The sequence below is a fragment of the Aspergillus pseudotamarii genome (genome assembly GCF_009193445.1).
Source record: "Aspergillus pseudotamarii strain CBS 117625 unplaced genomic scaffold BDV38scaffold_99, whole genome shotgun sequence".
In the NCBI taxonomy this organism is placed as follows: domain Eukaryota; kingdom Fungi; phylum Ascomycota; class Eurotiomycetes; order Eurotiales; family Aspergillaceae; genus Aspergillus; species Aspergillus pseudotamarii.
In genome coordinates, this window is record NW_022475113.1 from 48,636 (window position 1) to 68,818 (window position 20,183).

The 20,183-nt window shown below is 49.0% G+C and overlaps 9 protein-coding genes across 9 annotated transcripts; 4 read left to right on the top strand and 5 right to left on the bottom strand.

The window, feature by feature from the left end:
- Positions 1 to 267: 267 nt before the first annotated feature.
- BDV38DRAFT_297511 (WD40 repeat domain-containing protein) lies at positions 268 to 3,771 on the top strand (the record flags this gene model as incomplete). Its single annotated transcript, XM_032063128.1, has 5 exons — positions 268 to 735; positions 911 to 1,089; positions 1,167 to 1,324; positions 1,476 to 2,022; positions 2,080 to 3,771. The coding sequence occupies exons 1-5, from the start codon at positions 522 to 524 to the stop codon at positions 3,769 to 3,771; spliced, it is 2,790 nt and encodes a 929-aa protein (XP_031907847.1). The 5' UTR covers positions 268 to 521.
- A 472-nt stretch (positions 3,772 to 4,243) lies between these two features.
- On the top strand, positions 4,244 to 4,818 carry BDV38DRAFT_288366 (SRP9/SRP21 family protein; the record flags this gene model as incomplete). The annotated part of the gene is made up of 2 exons (XM_032061020.1): positions 4,244 to 4,315; positions 4,441 to 4,818. 2 exons carry the CDS (start codon positions 4,244 to 4,246, stop codon positions 4,816 to 4,818), a joined length of 450 nt encoding a protein of 149 aa, XP_031907848.1.
- A 407-nt stretch (positions 4,819 to 5,225) lies between these two features.
- On the bottom strand, positions 5,226 to 7,118 carry BDV38DRAFT_263461 (ribonucleotide-diphosphate reductase subunit RNR2). Its single transcript, XM_032056184.1, has 4 exons — positions 6,963 to 7,118; positions 6,637 to 6,885; positions 6,197 to 6,530; positions 5,226 to 6,144 (listed from the first exon to the last, which is right to left on the bottom strand). Exons 1-4 carry the CDS (start codon positions 6,990 to 6,992, stop codon positions 5,540 to 5,542), a joined length of 1,218 nt encoding a protein of 405 aa, XP_031907849.1. The 5' UTR covers positions 6,993 to 7,118; the 3' UTR covers positions 5,226 to 5,539.
- A 1,400-nt stretch (positions 7,119 to 8,518) lies between these two features.
- BDV38DRAFT_263465 (putative mitochondrial oxaloacetate transporter (Oac)) lies at positions 8,519 to 10,073 on the bottom strand. Its single transcript, XM_032056185.1, has 6 exons — positions 9,866 to 10,073; positions 9,728 to 9,802; positions 9,525 to 9,654; positions 8,993 to 9,464; positions 8,795 to 8,940; positions 8,519 to 8,736 (listed from the first exon to the last, which is right to left on the bottom strand). The coding sequence occupies exons 1-6, from the start codon at positions 9,880 to 9,882 to the stop codon at positions 8,644 to 8,646; spliced, it is 933 nt and encodes a 310-aa protein (XP_031907850.1). The 5' UTR covers positions 9,883 to 10,073; the 3' UTR covers positions 8,519 to 8,643.
- Positions 10,074 to 10,327: 254 nt separating this feature from the next.
- BDV38DRAFT_231279 (WD-repeat containing protein SWD2) lies at positions 10,328 to 11,814 on the top strand. Its single transcript, XM_032052937.1, has 3 exons — positions 10,328 to 10,592; positions 10,652 to 10,877; positions 10,938 to 11,814. The coding sequence occupies exons 1-3, from the start codon at positions 10,464 to 10,466 to the stop codon at positions 11,714 to 11,716; spliced, it is 1,134 nt and encodes a 377-aa protein (XP_031907851.1). The 5' UTR covers positions 10,328 to 10,463; the 3' UTR covers positions 11,717 to 11,814.
- BDV38DRAFT_297517 (uncharacterized protein) lies at positions 11,815 to 13,502 on the bottom strand. Its single transcript, XM_032063129.1, has one exon. It carries the CDS (start codon positions 13,491 to 13,493, stop codon positions 11,913 to 11,915), a length of 1,581 nt encoding a protein of 526 aa, XP_031907852.1. The 5' UTR covers positions 13,494 to 13,502; the 3' UTR covers positions 11,815 to 11,912.
- A 342-nt stretch (positions 13,503 to 13,844) lies between these two features.
- Positions 13,845 to 16,716, bottom strand: BDV38DRAFT_263467 (uncharacterized protein). The gene is made up of 3 exons (XM_032056186.1): positions 16,564 to 16,716; positions 15,405 to 16,496; positions 13,845 to 15,353 (listed from the first exon to the last, which is right to left on the bottom strand). Exons 1-3 carry the CDS (start codon positions 16,671 to 16,673, stop codon positions 13,859 to 13,861), a joined length of 2,697 nt encoding a protein of 898 aa, XP_031907853.1. The 5' UTR covers positions 16,674 to 16,716; the 3' UTR covers positions 13,845 to 13,858.
- A 289-nt stretch (positions 16,717 to 17,005) lies between these two features.
- On the top strand, positions 17,006 to 17,795 carry BDV38DRAFT_288372 (uncharacterized protein; the record flags this gene model as incomplete). The annotated part of the gene is made up of 3 exons (XM_032061021.1): positions 17,006 to 17,086; positions 17,143 to 17,322; positions 17,391 to 17,795. The coding sequence occupies 3 exons, from the start codon at positions 17,006 to 17,008 to the stop codon at positions 17,793 to 17,795; spliced, it is 666 nt and encodes a 221-aa protein (XP_031907854.1).
- A 174-nt stretch (positions 17,796 to 17,969) lies between these two features.
- BDV38DRAFT_297521 (uncharacterized protein) lies at positions 17,970 to 19,687 on the bottom strand. The gene has a single exon (XM_032063130.1). The coding sequence runs from the start codon at positions 19,656 to 19,658 to the stop codon at positions 18,024 to 18,026; it is 1,635 nt and encodes a 544-aa protein (XP_031907855.1). The 5' UTR covers positions 19,659 to 19,687; the 3' UTR covers positions 17,970 to 18,023.
- Between the last annotated feature and the right edge of the window lie 496 nt (positions 19,688 to 20,183).

Here is a 20,183-nt window from a genome sequence, read left to right on the forward strand (position 1 = left end):
GTATTTTTAGCTACCAAAACCCGAACCCCACGCCCTGACCTTAAAATGCTTGACTTGCATGACAGGAGCAGACTTGCGCAGAAACCTTGCCGATATATTGTTATCATTGCCTCGATTCCTTGCTACTACGTAGTAGTTTGAGTAGAAACCAGAGAACTGCGAAATTCTCTTGCGTTCCATTCAGGCTGTTATATCTAACCAACCGTTCCGCGCCGTCGCTTTTCAATGGGTCGTTCCAGAATGCGACTTTTCTCGCCCCCGTACTAAAACAGTTTGCGACTAAAAAATGTCATGCGAAACCAAGTTAAAATACTAGGGAAAATTAACTCAGGGTCAATGCCCGGACCCTTGATGTCATTCTAATCTCCGATTCATCCGGGTATTACCGTGTTTCCTCTCGGTCTCCATAATCTCTCGCAAACTCCAAGTAATTTCTTTTCTTTCCCTTTTCCCACCATCCGGTAGTATTCCCGCCAAACGTTTCCGATTCCACATGCGCACTCTGGGGCGCCGCCCTAACCATGACGGAGGCTTTGCGAGCGCCCAAGGAGACTGACAGCCGAGGCGCTTCGGCATCGCGCGCCTTGCCTATCCCCGCGATCGTCACCAACCTTGCAACCGGCTCTTCTTCGAGTCTTAAGAGGAATGATAGCAACCTAACAATCAATAAGGACAGCGGCAGTCCTAATGAGGGGAATCCGGGGCTGCTGCGGACTTCTCAGTCGTTCCCTATCGGTATGTCCAATTGTCTCGATAATGTTATACCTGATGAGTTCGAAATTATGATACCATGCAAACTTTCACCCCTTGATTCCTTTCACATGTCAATGACCTGCGGCGACGTCAAACAAACGACAAAGGCGCATTGTGCTCGCCATCTGTCACCCATGCTTATGCGCTCTCTATATAGGATCGGCTCCGTCGGATGTAGCATCGTCCCTCAGTGGCAACCCGCTCGATGCTAGAAAGAATTCTCGGTCAGGTCAGGGCCAAAGTAACACCTCTATCGGGGTTACTAGGAGTTCGCTCTCGTCTCCAACCCTCGTCGAAGTCAGCGCCGACTCTAGCGCAATAGATCCGTTGTCGCAGGTACGAATAATAAAGTCACTACATCACTCATGTGTGCTGTGGGTGCACCGGTTGCTGATCAAACTTGCATCATGCAGCATATTATTAAACGCACCAATACGGAGAAGTCGATCCCTTTAAAGCTACTCGGAAGGGCGTCATACGAGGCGGAAGCTGGCGGAACTGACGGGCTCCCTGAGCAAGGCCCAATACGAGGAGATGCCGCGCTACACCGCAAGCCGTCCAAGGAGAAGAAGTGAGTACTATGCCTATGTTCAGCAGGGATCCGTTATGTTTCTCTAGCTGCGCTTTCACTTTTCTTGATATACCCCGCTCTGCAAGATAACGCACGTTTATTTTTCTGCATTGTATTTCGAAGGCTAATCGAACTCACTTTGATCAAGTAGAAAAGGCGTGTCGTTTCTCAGCCGAATCATTGGCGGTAAAAAGAAAGACCAAATTCTCGACGACGACGACGATGTCTCTGAACCGGATACTGCTCGTATGGACACTGCGCAACCGATAGGGTTCTTTCCTCGATTCCCCCGTCCTCCAAAGTACATCCGGGTCAGAGCACATTACAAGAAAGAGAAAACATTCAGTCGAGTCTTCGTAGCGCAGGAGCTCGAAGGTGCAGATGATGTGTCAAACTCGTCTGAAAAAGACGGGTCTTCAGTAGCGGGGGCAAGGAGCAGTAAAAACACCGGGAAAGCAGTATGGGCTCTGGTGTTCTCCAATGACGGCAAATATCTGGCCGCTGCCGGTCAAGATGGTAAAGTCCGGGTCTGGGCTGTTATTACCTCACCGGAGGACCGCCAGGAATCCGAGGTAGAGGAAGATGGGAGTCAGGATAGTGATGAACCTCCTCAGTTGAAAGCGCCGGTGTTCAAGGCGAAGCCAGTCCAAGTGTACGAGGGCCACACAGGCAGCGTGCTTGATCTGAGTTGGAGCAAGGTATGTCATTAGCAATACCAGACCGAGTCATCCGTTGTAAATCTAACATCACCGCAGAACAATTTTCTCCTTTCTTCTTCCATGGACAAGACGGTGCGACTGTGGCATGTGAGCCGTCCTGAGTGTCTGTGTATATTCAAACATAGCGACTTCGTTACCTCGATTCAATTCCATCCCCGGGACGACCGGTTTTTCCTTGCAGGTTCACTTGACACGAAACTCCGGCTTTGGAGTATCCCGGATAAGAGTGTGGCATTTGTTGCGACAGTTCCCGATATGATCACGTCGGTCGCTTTTACTCCGGATGGCCGGCATTCGATTGCTGGTTGCCTAAACGGAATGTGCAATATCTATGAAACCGACGGCCTTAAACCAATCACGCAGTTCCATGTCCGCTCAGCACGTGGACGCAATGCCAAAGGCAGCAAAATTACAGGGATTGATACTGCTGTTTTCCCTAAGGGTGACCCTCAGGGCGAGGTCAAGCTATTGATCACCAGTAACGATTCTCGGATTCGAATGTACAACTTTAGAGACCGGACCCTGGAGGCAAAATTCCGCGGCAATGAAAATACATGCAGCCAGATCCGCGCTTCGTTCAGCGATGATGGAAAACACGTCATCTGTGGAAGTGAGGATCGCCGGGCTTATCTGTGGCCGACAGCTCCTGTTGAGAAGGACTCAGACAAACGTGCTGTGGAAGTTGTGGAACCACAGTCAGCCATGGTGACGGCGGCTATTATGGCTTCCTCGAAAACGAAGCAGATACTAGGATTTTCCGAAGATCCGATTTACGATTTCTGCAACCCGCCGCCCGTAACCCTAGGTAGCTCCAAAGAGAACGGACCTCATCGCAACTCGGTAGCTAGCAAACAGGCTCAGGAATCGCCGGGGTATCTTGCTCGCTCCACCCATCCGGGAGGGAACATTATCATAGTAGCCGACTACTCCGGAAAGATCAAGGTCCTGCGACAAGATTGCGCGTACTACAAACGGCGCTTTGAAAGCTGGGATACGCATTCAACGATTTCTCGCAGACTGCTACGGCGCACAAACTCCGCGCGGCACAGCATTGCCTCGTCTATTGGAAAAGAGTCATCTCATAAGACACCCTCTGAGCGCATCATTTCCTGGCGCAACTCTGTGATCGGCCATACGGAGCGAAAGGATGGCCATCACCCAGGGACACGGACTCGGAGCCCATCTCCCCAGAGGCTCGCCGATCGGTCGCAGTACTCGAGTCCCAGACGAGGTGGATCTCGTTCTGGGTATACTATTTCCCCTCCGCCTTCCGCCTACAAGACCTCGACGGAGTACAAGACTTCGTTGGATAGTGCAGGATCTAGTGCAGAAGTACCAGGACGCAATGGTGCCGCTAATGCTCCTAAGACACTCCAGGCAGCTCCAGCATTAGTTGCCAATAAGCGACCAGATCAGGACAACCCTCTGTGGCTACAAGGTGACCACAGCTATGCTTTCTACAAAAGGATCGCACGAGACGCATTAGCTGCGCGGAATCGAGATTCACCTCGTCTTCTCGATCCCAATCGACTTTCTGTTCCCGGGCGACGTCAGCCGAGCGTCGGTAGTGTCCTGAGTAGTGATTACGCATCGTCAAACGGGGAGGGAGATGAGAGTGAAGATGTGCTCCGGTGTGACAACTGTGAGGGAACGAATTTCCGAGCCACAAAAGGACGAAATGGGAAGCAGAAGTTGATCTGCGTACGATGCTCCCAGGCTATAGACTGATTTTCTTGTGTTGTTTATGATTTGATGTGTTTCCTTTCATTTTTCTTTTCCAGTTTATCCCATTTTGGCAAATATTGCATTGGCGGGTGTTCATAATATTGCATTTACAGGAACGCGATGGAGGTCAGGTATGTATGTAGCAGATATATAGGATGTATTTAGGATACGCGACAAATAGTTACATGTACAAGAGACAAGCTTTTCAAAGTATAGAGGATTAAAGTAGGAGGAAAATCGTAATCGATCAACGAAGTAGATAATAAATCCGCTGCTTTCCGCCAAGACTCGACTACTGACAATTGCAAGCAAACTGTCCGCACTCCACCATTTATCACACCTCCACTCACTATAATAATACCTCACCACCCAACGAACACAGAAAACCTCTAAAACCTTCTTCTATTACTCAAAACACCCTCAATCGATAAACCCTCGGAGCCATTCAGAAAACCAACCACGACCCCGAACCAACATGCCATACCTTCCCACTTCCCAGGCCTACCTGGAACAATCAGCGCTCCTCCTCGATGCATACCCAAACGACGTACGTCTCACTCACACATCCCAATACCCAATCCCACAATCCCAGGAGTCAAGAACCTTCCTCAATCCAAAACCACCCCCAAACCAAGCATACCACCTAACTAACACAATGAATCGACACCACAGACCCGCATAACAACAAAATACAACTTCCCCTCCTCCCAAAAGGCCAAACCAACCGAAGAATCAACAACACCGACGGCCCCAATTGCATCTCTCACACTAAAAACCTACAACCCAACCTCTGGAATCTGCCTCAAATATCGCACGAACAAAGCCGCCGAGGTAGGGCGGTTGATTACATCTCTAGGAAAGCTAGCGGGTGGTGCGAATGTGGCTGCGTTGGGATTGGGAAATGCGGCTGCTGCGCCAGTAGCGCAGGCTGGTGGTGATGTGGAGATGACTGATGCGCCGGAGGAGGGGACGGGCTCTGCTCCTGCGGCGAAGACGGAGGGGAATAAGGGCGGGAAGGGGAAGAAGAAGGGTGGAAAGGGAAAGAGGTGATATTTCGCCTTTTTTTTTTTTTAATTATTTTCTTCTTCTTGTTTTTTGGGTGGTTTGAGGGACATCGGATGTCTGGCTGCTTATGGATTTTTCTTTTTGCTGGCTGCCGCCGAGGTTTTTTCTATTGGTATCATAGGGCCTGGTATATCAGCCCTTCTTGACTTGCAGTGCGTCGGGCTGGCGCAGTCATACTTAACGTACTCTGGGCTTCTGGCAGTATCTCATAGCGCATGGTTGGTCTATGCAGAGGGATGGGAGTGGGAGGCAGATCCCTTTAGCCCCCGACAGACGCGCACTAGTACTCAAGGGACTTCATACTCTAATGATGTAAGTGTTGTACATAGAGATTTTACAACTTTTTACGTGCCTTCTATGCGGAGCGAATATCACATTCAGACCAAAAGCAATTTCAAGAAACAGTGACTTTTCGATTATATCGTGGAATATCCAATTGAATGTACAGTGATATCCTATTTATTTAAATACAGTCTACCGCCCATCCATCCCATATTAAGGGTCGAATGCCGGCTAAGACACTGACAGTACATTTGAGAAAACCAAGTCCCGCCAATCCAACGCCAAACCCATGCTTATACCTCAAACAGCTTCATAAATCAATAACGCGGAGCCCAGGAATAAAAACCGACCAAAAAGGAGAATTAGCTCGTATCTGATGGCAGGTGCCAGCGAGCACACTGCCGGGTATATTCGTGAAGTTGGTTTAAAAGTCCTCGTCGAAGCTGAGGCCGCCAGCGCTGCCGGAGCTCTCATCCTGCTTGGCTTCCTTCTTGGTGCTAGCCATCACACCAGCCTTCTGGTAGTCACCAACACGCTTCTCGAAGAAGTTGGTCTTACCAGCCAGAGAGATGTTGTCCATGAAGTCAAAGGGGTTGGTGGCGTTGAAGTACTTCTTGTTGCCAAGGGCGACCAGGAGACGGTCGGCGACGAACTCAATGTACTGACACATCAAATTGGAGTTCATGCCAAGAAGAGCGCAAGGAAGGGCGTCAGTCAGGAACTCCTTCTCAATGGAGACAGCTTCCACGATAACGTCCTCCACAACCTGGGGGTCGGGGCGGTTATTCAGGTGCGAGAAGAGCAGGCAAGCAAAGTCAGTGTGGAGACCCTCATCACGAGAGATAAGCTCGTTGGAGAATGTAAGACCGGGCATCAAGCCACGCTTCTTGAGCCAGAAGATGGAGGCGAAGGATCCAGAGAAGAAGATACCCTCAACAGCAGCGAAGGCTACGAGACGCTGACCGAAGGTCGACTCCTGATCCTGGATCCACCGGATAGCCCAATCGGCCTTCTTGCGAATGCAAGGAACTGCTTGGTGTCAGTAACAGTACAGTAACTGTGTTAACCGGGATCAACATACTGGTATCGATGGCGTCAAAGAGGTAGGTGCGCTGCTTGGGCTCCTTGATGTAGGTATCAATCAGAAGAGAGTAGGTCTCCGAGTGGATGTTCTCGATCATAATCTGGAAACCGTAGAAGCAACGAGCTTCAGGGATTTGCACCTCTCCGCTGAAACGCTCGAGCAGGTTTTCGTTGACAATACCATCAGAGGCAGCAAAGAAGGCAAGGACGCGAGAGATGAAGTAGCGCTCGTCATCATTCAGGCGGTTGTGCCAGTCGTGAAGATCCTTAGAAAGATCAATTTCCTCGGCGGTCCAGAAAGAGGCCTCGGCTTTCTTATACATTTGCCAGATCTGTTATTAGAGAAAAAGGTTAGTATACGGTGTTGATCGGGGGCGGTCAGTACGGATGATGAAATCCACTTTACGCGTGACGCGTGGTAGACGTGCCGCTACTCACCTCATGATACTTGATGGGGAACAGAACAAAGCGATGAGGGTTCTCTTGGAGCAGGGGCTCGTTCGCTTCCATTTCCTTGATGCTAGCAATCTTGGAGGAGACATCGGTAGACTTTTCAACAGCGGCCTTGGTGGTGGGCACGTCGGTGACCTGGAGAGACGAAGGAGTGTTCTCCTTGCCTACAGCTTCGAAATTGAGCTTCTTGACAGGTGAGTCGCTCATCTTGAGGTTCTCGAAAGAGGATGCAGCCTGCCAGACGGTCATGGTTAGCTCATACTGTCCTACAGACGCGTCAGCCCTAGGAGGCGAGACGTGACATCACGTACCTGTTTGGAGGGAGTGACCTGCGCGGACATTATGTAGTAGTGTCTAGACGTCTTCAATTGAATATATGAGAAAGATTAAAGACACAGACTCAGAAACACTCCAGTAATTTTGGCTGAGGATTTGGGATGAGGAAAAAAAGAGCTGCAGAAGAGGAGGGCACGCCTGCAGAAATACTTGCTTCGGACGAGGGCGTGATCCCTAGCGCGACGGGCTAAGTCACGTCGCACGTGACTTGGCGCGCCTCTGAGCCGATGGCTGGTGGGTATCCGGTGTTATGGACGACGCGTCTACACGCTTCATTGCGTCTTTCGTGCCTTGCGTACCCATCCATTTGGGTCAGACCACTGGCTTTTTCCTCACTCCGGTGATTTCGATCTCCACTGTTTAAACCTTTCAGGGTTACATCTCCACATATTTGAAAATGGTTACCATCTAGAACGCCGAATATGTTCATGTTGCTGTTCAGTCGTCACCCGACTAGGGTTTTTTATCTTATCTGATGCGATCAAATCACCAAGTCGATCTAATATTACCACTAGTAGTAGCACTACGTAGTGATCACTAGGAGCCCCATACAATATTGCATCAGTTTACCGTTAAAAAGGGGTTTAAAAGAACGTCATATGTTACACTCATTCTCAATGCCATATAGTACTTTGTACTATACACTCTCTCGAACTGTTGTCTCGCGTCAGCTCGTGAGCGTCACAACTTTCAATTATCCACCAGCCATCTCACGCTATACTACATTGAGCAAGGTCCGTAGCTCAGGTCTCTTACTGAAAGCCGCTTAGTTGACCATTGGGGTTGCTCGAACGAATGGAGATCTGCAGGTACAGAATGCCTAAGGCTTGGAAGAGTTGGCGCGCGACGCGAGTGGACAGTTTCGGTCAGCATCTGCATTGGCACTCCCAGCCCACAGCTTCAGCCTAGTCAGGCATCCGGCGCGGATTTACGGGTTTACAGTCCTGATATGGGGTTCCTTACAACAATTATTTCCGGGTCAAAAGTTTTTTTAGAGTGGAACTACTTACTTTGTCATGCTTGGGTGTACGTTAGTAATCTTCAATGACGTTATTGACTGTGTTGAAACATTAAGACGCGGTAACGCGACTGTGCTCCATGTCTTCTCTAACATCTATACTATACAGCATAGAGCTTGTATGCAGGTCGTATGTTCTATAATTTGGCTTCCAGTATAGACTTGGTGCAAAATATTATGCCCAACAGTTTATCTTTCCCTTTTTCAAAGTCATTGGTTAGCATAACCAACATGACAGTTAGGACCGTAAGCTCATCATCAGACCCACACGCGTTAATTGACATCGCGTGCCATCGAGCTACATTCCTATCAGCATACGAAGTACCTTCTGACTAGGTGTTCTAGACCTCTTGACACCACCCTTCTAATGCAGAGATTATAATCAAAACATGTTAATGGTACATAGTTTAACGTGGAGCATTTCTGATACCCATCTGAACGTTTTTGGCTCATATATACAGAATCTAAAAGGTAATATGACTTGTGGAACATGAGTCAACGCTTTCTATATACATACCCTAGTGAGTCGACACTCGCTCAATGAGGTCTAATCACCCAAGTTTCTGGAAAAAGACTAAACAGCCACAACCTTCTTATTATGTGCCCTTCCTAATATGTCGTAAGAATCTATAGACCCATCACAGTGCTTCCTTCATTGAGTCAGAAAGGAATCGGTCCTCAACTCTGCGCATGAGCTTGTTGGTCTGCTCAGCCAAGCTGAGGGTTAAGATCTATATCGGGTTAGCGGACCGAACCTCGCCATCTAGCCCAGTGTTGATTGTTACTTACAGTGTGAGGCAGAATACGGGCCAAATGAGCGAAATAACCCTTATAAATAGCAAGCAACCCCTCTTTACGAACGGTCTGGTATAGACAGTCCAATGCGCCCTTGTAGAGATTACCAGTCTGGTTATACATTCTCGACATGATAGTGTCTGGACAGACAGGTTAGCAGGAAATCATCGCTGTTAAGAGATCATTACGTACCAGGAGGATGCATGACACAACATACGACAAACCCAGAAGCCGTACTACTGGCAAGATGAAGAGCGGGGCCATCTTCCATTCCCAGATGCTTGACCAGGCGGCGCTTAGCAAAGAAGTAGGTAGGCAGCTGGACAGAGCTACCGAAACCTGTCCGGACCATGGCTGCATTGACACCACGGTATAGCCCGCCTACTCCCTCGGAAGTGTAGATCTTTCGTAGTCCATCAAACGAGTTGCGGTAGTTGTGTTGCGTACCGACTGGAAGGAACGGAGAGAAAGACTGCAAACGTGTCTTGACAAGGAAAAATGGAGAACCTGCAGCAGCACCGATGATACCTGAGGCAGCACCAGCAAAGACATTGATACCCAACGACTGGACTTGGGGGTCTTCATAGATTGTTGTTGTGAGAGTCTTGCGCAGGGGTTCGTAGAATCCTAGACGGCAGCCATTGAGCAACACTTGATAGATGTACTAAGTCAACGGTCAGCTAGCCATTTCTCTTGTTTTCGCAAATTTAGGCAGAACACATACAGCGGAACCGATGCCTCGGAACAGCCCACGGGGGCCCTCATTCTGTAAAATGACCTTGACGCCGTGGAAAACACCCTTGTATTTCTTGACCGCTTCGGACTTTGCTTGTAGTTCTCCCTGCAATTGTAGTCTACCGGCCGAATGAGATCAGTGTGTGTTCCGATATGATCTCGCACGTCAGGGTTGGAAAGCAAGGCGCATACCGAATCTTGACTGTTTCAAAACTATGGGTCACTGTAACAGCTCCACATGCTGCGATTCCTCCTGCGATGAACGCTCTGGAAAGCGGAGCGTTAGCAGAGGCAGATCCTGGCTTGCGGTGTTATACGAGTACCACGCACCCTGTTGTTGTCGACATGTTCTCTGACGGATAGCCTCCGTGAGCGGAGGGATGCTAAGGGTATCCGCGGGTTGGGCGGGGACTTGATGTTGAGTCTAGTTTGGGATCAAGGACGGACAACCACACAAAGGATCACAAAGACTTGCGGGAGGATACAAGTGAAAGATCAGCAGATAGTTTTTGAAGGCTGAAGAAACAGCGAAAGTCAGATAAGACAGGGAGCATTGATCTTCCCGTAAGAATTCCATAAAATCCAGTCTAAGCTTTACCGATTGGGATTCCTGGAGTGCTGATTGGCTCAATGGGGCAGTCCCTACCAACGGGACTCCGACCATCGGGGCTAAACCGACCAGACGGACCAGTAGGCGCCCCGATACTAACCGCCGGTCTGGAACAACGTTGTTGCCCTCGGAGTTAAGACAAACGCGCCAAATTTCCTGGGGCAATCGCGATACAGAAGCTCAAGCTCCGCAGCTCAGGAATAACCCGCAGAAGATCTCAACAACAGTGACAGATTGTGTCAGTGGTTTGACTGTAAAGGTCAGCTTGGCCTAATTTACAATTAATCCGGTTCTCTATCACGCCACACTGTCATAACCATGGCGGAAGTTCAGCAACAGCAGCAACCGCCGCCTCCCCCGCCGCCGCCGCAATCACAATCGCAGCAGCAGACCCCTCTTCCATGCCAGAAAGTGTCGGACATTGTTCGTAGCTTTCGCCCCACTAAGGTTTGTATATAGCATATTTACCGTTGATGCGATTGGTGTCATTGACTCCTCAACCACAGGCATTCAAACCATTGAAGCAAGACTCGTCCTCCTACGTGACCTCGTTGGATTTCGACGACCAAGGCGATTATCTGGTCTCCTCAGGGGACGATGAGACCATCCAAATCTTTGACATAAAGGAAGGAAAGACTACGAAGTCTGTTCCTAGTAAAAAGTATGGAGCTCATCTAGCAAGATTCACGCATCATTCCCGTCAGGTCCTCCACGCAAGTACAAAGGTCGATGGTATGCTTATCTGACCGTGGGTCTCAAGACATCTGATGGTCTTTTGCTGATGCCGGCCAGACTCGTTGCGATTGCTTGATCTACACAATGAAGGATACGTGCGTTATTTTTACGGCCATACAGACAAAGTGACATGTCTCGCCGTCTCGCCAGGCAGTGATTCGTTTGTCTCATGTTCCAAAGATAATACTGTCGCGATATGGGATCTCAGTTCGAGAAATGCGCAGGGCAAATTAAAGCTCGCCACCCCGTACCTTGCTGCATTTGACCCTTCTGCTTCTGTTATCGCCATTGCGTCCCAGTCAACTTCATCGGTTCTACTCTACGACTTCCGGAATTACGACAAGTCTCCTTTTTCTACCTTTGATCTTGCGCCTTACGAAGAAAGATATACACCTTCTACAAGAGGAAGAGCGTGGACCCGCCTCGAATTCTCAAATGACGGGAAGCACTTGCTGGTCGGAACAGATTACCATGGACATTTTGTCCTCGACGCCTTTGAAGGGATTATGAAGGCGTTCTTGGTTGGCAAGAATGGCTCGCCTGGTAGAGCTGCCCCGGTTTCAACAACGGGCAAGCCTCTTGGTCAGGGAGACGCTTGCTTTACCCCGGATGGACGATTTGTTCTTGGAGGCTCGGGTGACCACCCAGATGTTCTTGCTTGGGACCTGCAGCAGTCGCCAGACGCCAATAACGTTCTGCAGCCAGTGTGCAAGTTGCCTCACCGTGGCCGGACTGCTTTGATCGAGTACAACCCGCGGTACAACATGGTGGCTACTGCTGATAAAGATATCGTTTTCTGGTTACCAGAAGAGGGTTCTAGAGCCCCTGAGAAGTAATACTAGGCTGCAACGACTTCGGAACATCGGACGGAGGTGACTGGAATCAAGAGTTTGACTTTGCGACAGCCTCCGTGTCTGCTCTGCAAATGGAACGGCAAGCTTGCTCGGGATGGTGTCGATTTGCTGATCACGACTGATACCGTCTCTATAAAGCCATTCTTCTATATTTTATAGCGGTCCAACAAACGATTCTCTAGCTTTTCCGGCCTTTCTCTTTTCCAATCAGGCTCCTGGCTGTATCGCATACCCAAACCTGCGGCCCCTCCAAGTCTTCGTCACCATTTCTATGCTGTTCAATGATTGTCTCGATCTGTTTAACCACAGTGCGGTTGCTCGATATGGTCGTCATTCCGGTCACCCAGCCATAAAAGAACACACTGTGGTTAATATTGGACAAAATCTCTTCCATTTTGTGGAAGACTGGAGGGAGTTTGCCTTGTTCTATTGCTGAATCGATCAAAGACTTGGCTTTGACTGTCTTAACGGGCATCTTTAATTGTGGTGGTATTTCATAATCAGACAGTTCCTGGAACCCCTGAATGACAGATTTGGTCTCCCGACTCTCGAATGGTGTGTCGCCGAATAATATTTCCGTTCGTCTCTTCTCAGTGTCGGTGCCAATGGTATTCACTATCTCACGCATACGTCTTGTGGCCTCATCGGTACACACTAAGTCGTGTCCTTCCATTGCGGGCCAAAGCTCTGTGACCAGCAATGGCCGTTCACGCTCGAACTCGAGCTGTCGGATGATGGCCTTATGATACTCTGGCGAAGGCTCTATATTTTTAAAGTGCGAGACATCCGATACCAAGGCAAGCAACAATGTGCAATCCACGTTCAAGGTGGAAGTGAAGCTCTTGAAGGGTGTAGGGAGAAGATGGTGTAAATGCCCTTCAGCAGCTGCACTTGGGACATTGTCGCCGTTATCACCAACCCTGGAAGACAGTGCACCCTCACCACATTCCACCGTGATATCATAGTTCCGTAATACCTTCAATAGATCATCAATCTCACGGCTTTCACCTTCTTCAATCTTTGGTATCACTAGTCTTAGACGAGGATGCCTATACCTCACCCTGGTGTGATTGGCAGCCTTCCTCATATCGCTCGCCAACTTAACCAACTCAATCTCATCTTCATCCTCATCATCCGAACCACCGTCGTCAAAATTCCGTAGAACAGTCCTCTCCTCCCCGGATTCAGCATCCGAATCCGCCTCCCACCCCTTCTTAGCCATCTCAAACAAAAGCCTCGTCTCCGAAATCGTAGAAACCTTCACCCACTCCTCTCCATCATCCGCCACAATATCCACAAAGACACTCTTCCGCTTATCCTTATTCGGCCTCTTCCCACCCTCATCTTCGGCCACCCCCTCCCCATCCCAATAAAACCTCTTCCCAAACGCAACCAACCCAGTACAACTCCTGCGAGCGATATTCCAAACAGTCTCATAAAACGGCAAATTCGACGACCGCAGCGCATGCATCAGTCTTGGCTCAATCTCCTCTTTTTCTTCACCGTCAGCTGCTGCTGCATCCGCACGCGCGCGTATCTGCACGGATACTTTCTCAAGAGTCTGCAGTTCGGAGACCACATTGGAACGTAGAGATCGGACCTCGACTAGTTGGGGATTGCGTTGCGTTTTCTTGAGAAGGGCGCGGAAGGCGTCCAGTTCGCCGATGAGATCTCGGCATCTTTCTACGAGTGAGAGGGCGAGGGCTTGGCTTCTTTCGTAGTTTTCCGGAGTAGGCGAGTAACAATCATCGTTCGTCATTTTTGGGTGGCTTGGGACTCTTTTGTCCAATTGGCTTTGGTTGTTTGTTGTTTGTTTGTCTGTCCGTCTGTATGTACTACCTTGTGTGACTCTTTTGGGGTGATCACGTGCGCATTGCTTTTTTGGGTTACCCCGCGTGGTGGGGGAGATAAACTTAGACTTTTATTTATAGTGGTTCGCAAGTATAGCCCTACTAGTAGGATTTCAGCATAGTAATTATTTGTGCTTTTGAGTTCATTGGATAGCTCAAGGGACCATATACTGCAGCAATCTATTATTTTTGGGAAAATCTCTTACCATCTTTTAATAGCCGTGCACATTAAAAGAACCATATGTACTGAAAGCACCTTGATAGGAGCTTCGGTCTACCTGTCCAGCTTGATATATAGCCATTGTCCTCCCACAGGAGCCCTGTACAGCCTCTCCGTAATCCGTGTGAACTTCACAAATTGTTCTACGCCCACTCCCAGATCCACTAAAGCACCTTCAAGGGCAGGAATATCTGCGCCAGACCTCAAGATCAATGAGTCTCCGGCGCCTCCATCACGGCTGACGAAAATACTCAAAGTAGAAAGGAGGAGTCTGACTACCGACTTCTCACGACTGTCAAATGCCCAGAAAATAGGTGTTCTCCCCTTCTCATCATTTGCAAATACATCGGCACCTTTCTTCAACAGGAGACCGGCTGCTCCCGTGTGGCCATTCTTTGCCGCCCAGGAAAGTGGTGTTCGGCCATCCTTATCCTTAGACTCCAGGTCGACGTCCTTCTCTAGATGTAGTCTGACCGCTTCCTCATGGCCTTTCTCTGCGGCCCACGACAGTGACGACCTGCCGTCGCGATCCATAATGCTTGGATCAGCACAGTTGTCCAGAAGAAGCTTAACCATGGTCTCACAACCCTGCTCTGCGGCCCGTGACAACGGCGTCCGAACTTGATTATCCCTAGTATTTGGGTCTGCACCCTTTTCTAAAAGGAGCCTGACAACAGACTGGTTGCCTCTTCTTACCGCCCATGACAATGGAGTTTCACCATTCATATCTGGAGTGTTTGTTTGGCTGCTATTCTCAATCAAGCCCATCAAGATATCGTTTAACCCGTAATATACCGCCAGGTGAGACCCCGATATCTGCAGAGCAGCAGAGGACCTGCACCAGAACTCTTCCTCTGCAATCGCCAACGCTCGGCCGCATGCAGCGGACGTTGTCTCATCTTGCAGAAGGTTCAGGACCAATTCATAGCTTCCTGGCTGTATGAGGCAATGTGATGCCCAGTACCGAGCTGAATACGTGTAGAGCGGGTATTGTTTCAGAAGTACCTCGAAATCTCCAATAGGCGTAGCGTGAGAGAATCGAAAGAGTTGCTCCATACTAAGGGTTTGTTGGAATTCAGTGTTGTAGATATCTAAGGAGAGGTACGTGATGCAGGTCGCGGCTATTTTGCAATGAGCAGCAGGGAACCAATCCATCCAGGTTTGCTCAAAGTATCTTTCCGCGGTGTGGTGCACTAGTCGAACGACACCACCTCGCGCATCAGCGGTAACCAGGCCTGCACATACAGAGACCATATCCTCGATTTCGGGTAGATTGTCTTGATCGAGGTAAGTTTCGCCTATTTCGACGGCAAGGGCATGTTGGAGCTGCAAGACAGTCAACCGTTTTCTCGCACATACAACCCATGCCAGGACGTTTTTGGCTAATTCAACCTGATCAGCCACCTGTCCTTCAATCCGGCTCATCGCATTCTTATAAGCCAGGCTAACAGCATCGGTCCCTGTGGGAAGTCGTTTCAGGGCGTTTCGAAGAGCCTTGGGCGACATTTTTCCAACCAATGAGTCGAGATGAAGCTGAGCTAGAAGAAACCTGGGCGTGCATTAGCATGGCCTTTTCTTGGCTTCTACTGAAGCTACTGACATTCCATCTACCGCTTCTGCGATTTCTGTAACGATCTCATCCTGAAGCCCTGCATCTCGTGAAACAAATCTAGGAAGGCGTCCTAGGTGGTCTCTTAGATATCTCTGTACGTCTTCGTTTCGTGCTCTTATCTCTAGCGTAGGCATTCCCTTAAACTGGTCACTGATCTCTGGGATGGGTCTTGAAGTAGCCAAGAGACTTGCATGGGACTGGGTCTGGAGGTTGAAAATAGTAGGCAAAATGCTGTCGCATGACTGGATAGCGGATTGATATTCGTCCAGTGCGTCGATGACCATAAAAATCTTTTTATACGAGCTAGCGATGGTATGTAAGCACCTTGATATTTCTCCTGGAGGCGGCCGTGTTCCATGTTTATGGTGATAGTCGTATATGTCTTTCAGATCACTTGGTATAAATGGTTGTCTCTGAACCAACTGTTTCAGTAGGATAGAGAGCAACTGGTCCATTGTCCACTCGTCCTTGAATTTAAAGTAGATAAACACAATGCCGATCTCGCTGTCATTTCCGTAGCGTTTGTAAAGTTCATCGATAACCAAAGACATAAGGGTAGTCTTGCCCGCTCCTGGGATACCGGGGCAAAACAATGTCTGTTCTGGCTTTTCAACCCATTCTGTGAATTTGTGTGAGTCTATAAACCACTGTCCAGTCCCAGGCTGGCTTCGGCTCAGGTAGTCACTCTGTTGCGCAGCATGGTTTATCGGAGAGAGCCAGCCAAGAATCTCTTGACGTTCCGTCTCATCTTGACGTTGTAATAACTCAGCGACAGTACCCCGGGTAATGCGTCCGTTGAAAGCATTGAGGAGACTAATGTTACTGCTGATGCGGGTCCGGAGGTCCTGAATATCATCCGGTTCCCACTTTAGTCGTTTCCACACCCTTACAACTCTACGCAGGCCAGTGGAATGGTCGGATTCCAGTACCCTGTAGATGTTGATTTTTTGGTAAATCTCATCGAGGAGGCAGCGACAGCTATCTGCGATGGTTCGCAGTTCAGATTTCTGCCTGTCACTGAGTTCTTTGCCAGACAAGTCGACTTCGACATCTTGTATTATGAACGACAGGTTCCGGACTCTGTAGCACTCTGGTCAGTCGCCGAGACCCCATTAAACATAAATCCAACACGATGAGGTGGCTGTACTCGTCATTAATAGCTTTGAATTGGGATGGTGCATCAACGAATTCCTTCCGGATTTTGTTTGCTAATTCGATGACTGCGAGAAAGTCGCCGATACTGAACCCGAAACTCATTGCTGGGTCAACGTAATAGAGTCACTATGTATTGGGGTTCTAGACAGGAGAGGTGCTATCGAGCAGGGTATGTTGAGAACAGCGCCATTTCTTGGTTGAGATATCCCAGACCTTCGAGGCAGCAGCGTTAGCCTGTGGCTGTGCCCAATCTGCGCGCGCCTTTTGCGACAGCTTCTTTCGCTTTTTTCCCGAGCTAGCCAGCACATTCATATTGACATTGGCAGACGCTTTTTGCTCCTGCACAAATTTGGTTTGCTCTTCGTTCAGAAAATTGAACGAGCTGAGATCTTGAGACTCGTGAGCCACTATGGGTGCAAGTCCGTCATAATTGAATGGTCCATGCTACTCAAATTAACCCAGTATTTCCCGCGTACTCGTGTGGAGATTTTGGTGTTTCAAGAAGCGAATTTGAGGTGAGTAAATTAAAGGCAAGGACAAGCAATCTCACAATCTAATATAACAGTTACAGTTCATCGTCTCGCCGAACTCGCCGAGTTCTACCAACTGGAAGGCTATCAAAGCTGGAGTCGCTTGGATTCCACGGACATGTTTGCCCATGATAATGATCCGCAATGAAGTAGGGGAGGGCGTTAATACTGCTATGGCACCGCTTCCCCTAAGCGCCACCAAGATGGGGTCGCTTCTACAAGTAGTAGCACCAAGTCCAACCCGGTCAAGACGTGTCGCTGACCCAGCGTCACCGACAGTTATTTACAGCGCCTGGCCACCGGCCCATCGATTGAGTCCAAGTCCGCCACCTCAGGGGAGTTTGACCAGTTGGGCTGGAAGGCTGTCCCCGAGGTTTCAGGCGATGCTATAGGCAAGCTGCGATCCATCGATCCCCAGGACCTCGGTGCTGTTCTCCGTGCTCTGGAGATAGGGCAGCTCAAGCTGAAGCCTAGCCGATCCGAGAAGCAGAACCTGTCCCCCACGGAACCGAAGGCTAGTCATCCTTTTGTGTCAGCAGCTACTGCCGCTCAGGGGGATGAAGTACCGACAGAGCCCAACACTGTCCTCACCCAACCTATTACCACTTCATCGGCCTCAGAGGGAGGCCGTCCTACTGTTCCAGAGGTTCCTCCAGCTGCTTGCAGCTCTGAGCCCGACAGTTCCACATCATGATCGGTTCGGAATCAGTATCATGTCCATCGAGGATATGGTGACCGGTGAATGGAATTCTGATTATCACAAACCCACACCAGCCGCTCGGTCCAGCTACTCGGTCTTTTTGGCTGTTTCCTAAGTTTCACCTAAAGAGCTCGAGCAACCCCGAAGGTTTAGTACGGCGTCAAAGTCATGGATTAATTACCCGTTTTAGCGACTTGAAAAGTGTATTGATTGGCAGGTTGTCTATTCTATCCTGCCGTCTCGGCGAAAACGGAATTGTAACCGATGGCCTTCATAACAATGGGATGTATTTAAGGGTTGTAACCGCCAGCCATGTTGAATCTGAAATGTCTTGATGTTTTCAGAGTGGTCCATAGAGAAGGCTTTCAGATGGGTCAAGGTCTCAGGATTATACTTCCTGCTCATTTGAAGATCATCGATGACAATTGTTATGGAGCACCTGGCCAGCTGAAAGCATCTTGCGAGAACGAAATCCAGCTCTTCCATGGGCAGGAATTGCAAGGTTGATATACAGAATATGTGGTCGAACATTGATGTTTGCTTGGCAAGGAAGCGCTCCATCCTGTCGTGAATCAACACACTGTACGTATTATTTTCTTGTATATCCAGTGACCGTTTCGAAATATCAACTCCTGTGAGACGTGTGATTCGATTACGTGGGTCGGCGTGGAGAGCTCGCCCGACACTTCCCGTTCCGCAACCGAGATCCAGGACTGTGCCATTCCACGGCCCCAGGACGTCAATCTCTGGAACCTCATTCGTTGAGTTCGGAAGAGTCGGTAATTTGTCAAATATGGAAGCCAATTCAATGAAGCGTGACTCTCGGTCACCGGGGTGTTTGAGAAAGTAATTTGTGATATAAGTGTTGACAACAGCCCTGTACCCACCAGGGAATCCGTGCTTGACGTCTGTATCCTCAAGCTGGGACCCCGTAGGATAGAAGAATACAGGCAGGGGATCAACCTCAATCACATAGGCTCTCCCATTGTGTCCCATTCTCATATCGACATCGCATCCCATAAAGTTGGTATACATCTTCTTGGACCGAAACGCTTCAACTGCCGTCTCTTGCAGATGTTTCCAAAGGGCCGGATTCTCCTCTTCTTTAAGAAGCTCATAGCCAGACTCGGCATCAAACTTCAGCTCCAATGTCAAGATTCGCGCCGCGTCTCCCACTTGCTTATACTTGGCACGCTGAGGTATAAGTGGAACCGGGCTTTCTCCCATTGCAATAACCACGACAGAATACTCCTCCCCAGCAATAAACTCCTGAACAACAATATCTGTACTCTCTCGCCCTTCGCTTTCTCGGGCATCGGCGTAATTCCCTGGGTCTGGATGACCCAGTGCCTGAGCTCGCTGAATCCGTACCGGGCGCATCAACTTGTTGAGTCTTAGAATGCAACTTTCCAGCTCCGCCTCATCTCGACACAAGGAATGTTCATCAATAAACATACTCCCGTAACTTGAAGCAGGCTTAACAAATAATGGGAAGTTGTCAGTCCCAGGAACAAGGGGACTTCCTGCTCGCTTTGCTTCAGTGAAAAAGTCCCATTTTGATTGTTTTCGTTCCGAACTTTGAACACCCGCAGATGGTAGGTTAAGAGACTCAAAATATTGGATGGCATCCACTCCAGCCAAGGAGTCATCATATGTCCCCCACATAAAATTCAAGTAAAAATCGTAGCCTTCTCGCACGGCTTCATCTATCTGCTCTGTGGCCGTCGACTTGTGAATCGTCTTGTGCACTACGGTATGCTGTGACGTAAACACGCCTGGATTCATGCATAATTCTTGGACCTCGCCAACAGAGGCTTGGAGCTCCTCGAAGCAGGACTGGAATACACAGATTCTCATTGATGCGGGTTTCGAGTGATATGGTTCAAGTTGTATTTTTTTTTTTAAAAAAGTGGTAAGAGTTGAAATAATCTTGTCGTGTGTCTAGTACTTGCCAACCACCCCCAGCAGATCTGATCTGAGCCCCTCCTACAGTGAACAACAATTAAAAACCACAAATCTGCAGGATCGCCCAAAGATAAGCGATCCTGATTCAGTCTAGTCCAGCCCTTATTCCTCAGCTGAAGGAGTGTTCTGGCCACTCATTTACACCGCTCCCTTACTCAAATAGGAAAGTGATCAGGTCATCACGTGCATACATCCCATATACTCCTGGTAGTACAGAGTAATCTAGGTGGAACTCAAATCTGACGCAAGTTCGGCACCTTATATGAAGAAATATGCATCAGTCCCCCGTCATATAGAATTCTATAAGTGTCGTTTCTGCATAGTGTAGTATGACACCAAAGGAAAAGCCGTGCCAAGTTTTCGTCTCAGTCTTCGAGGGCTCATCTGTGACGCTCGCTGATTGGCTGGTTCGTATAC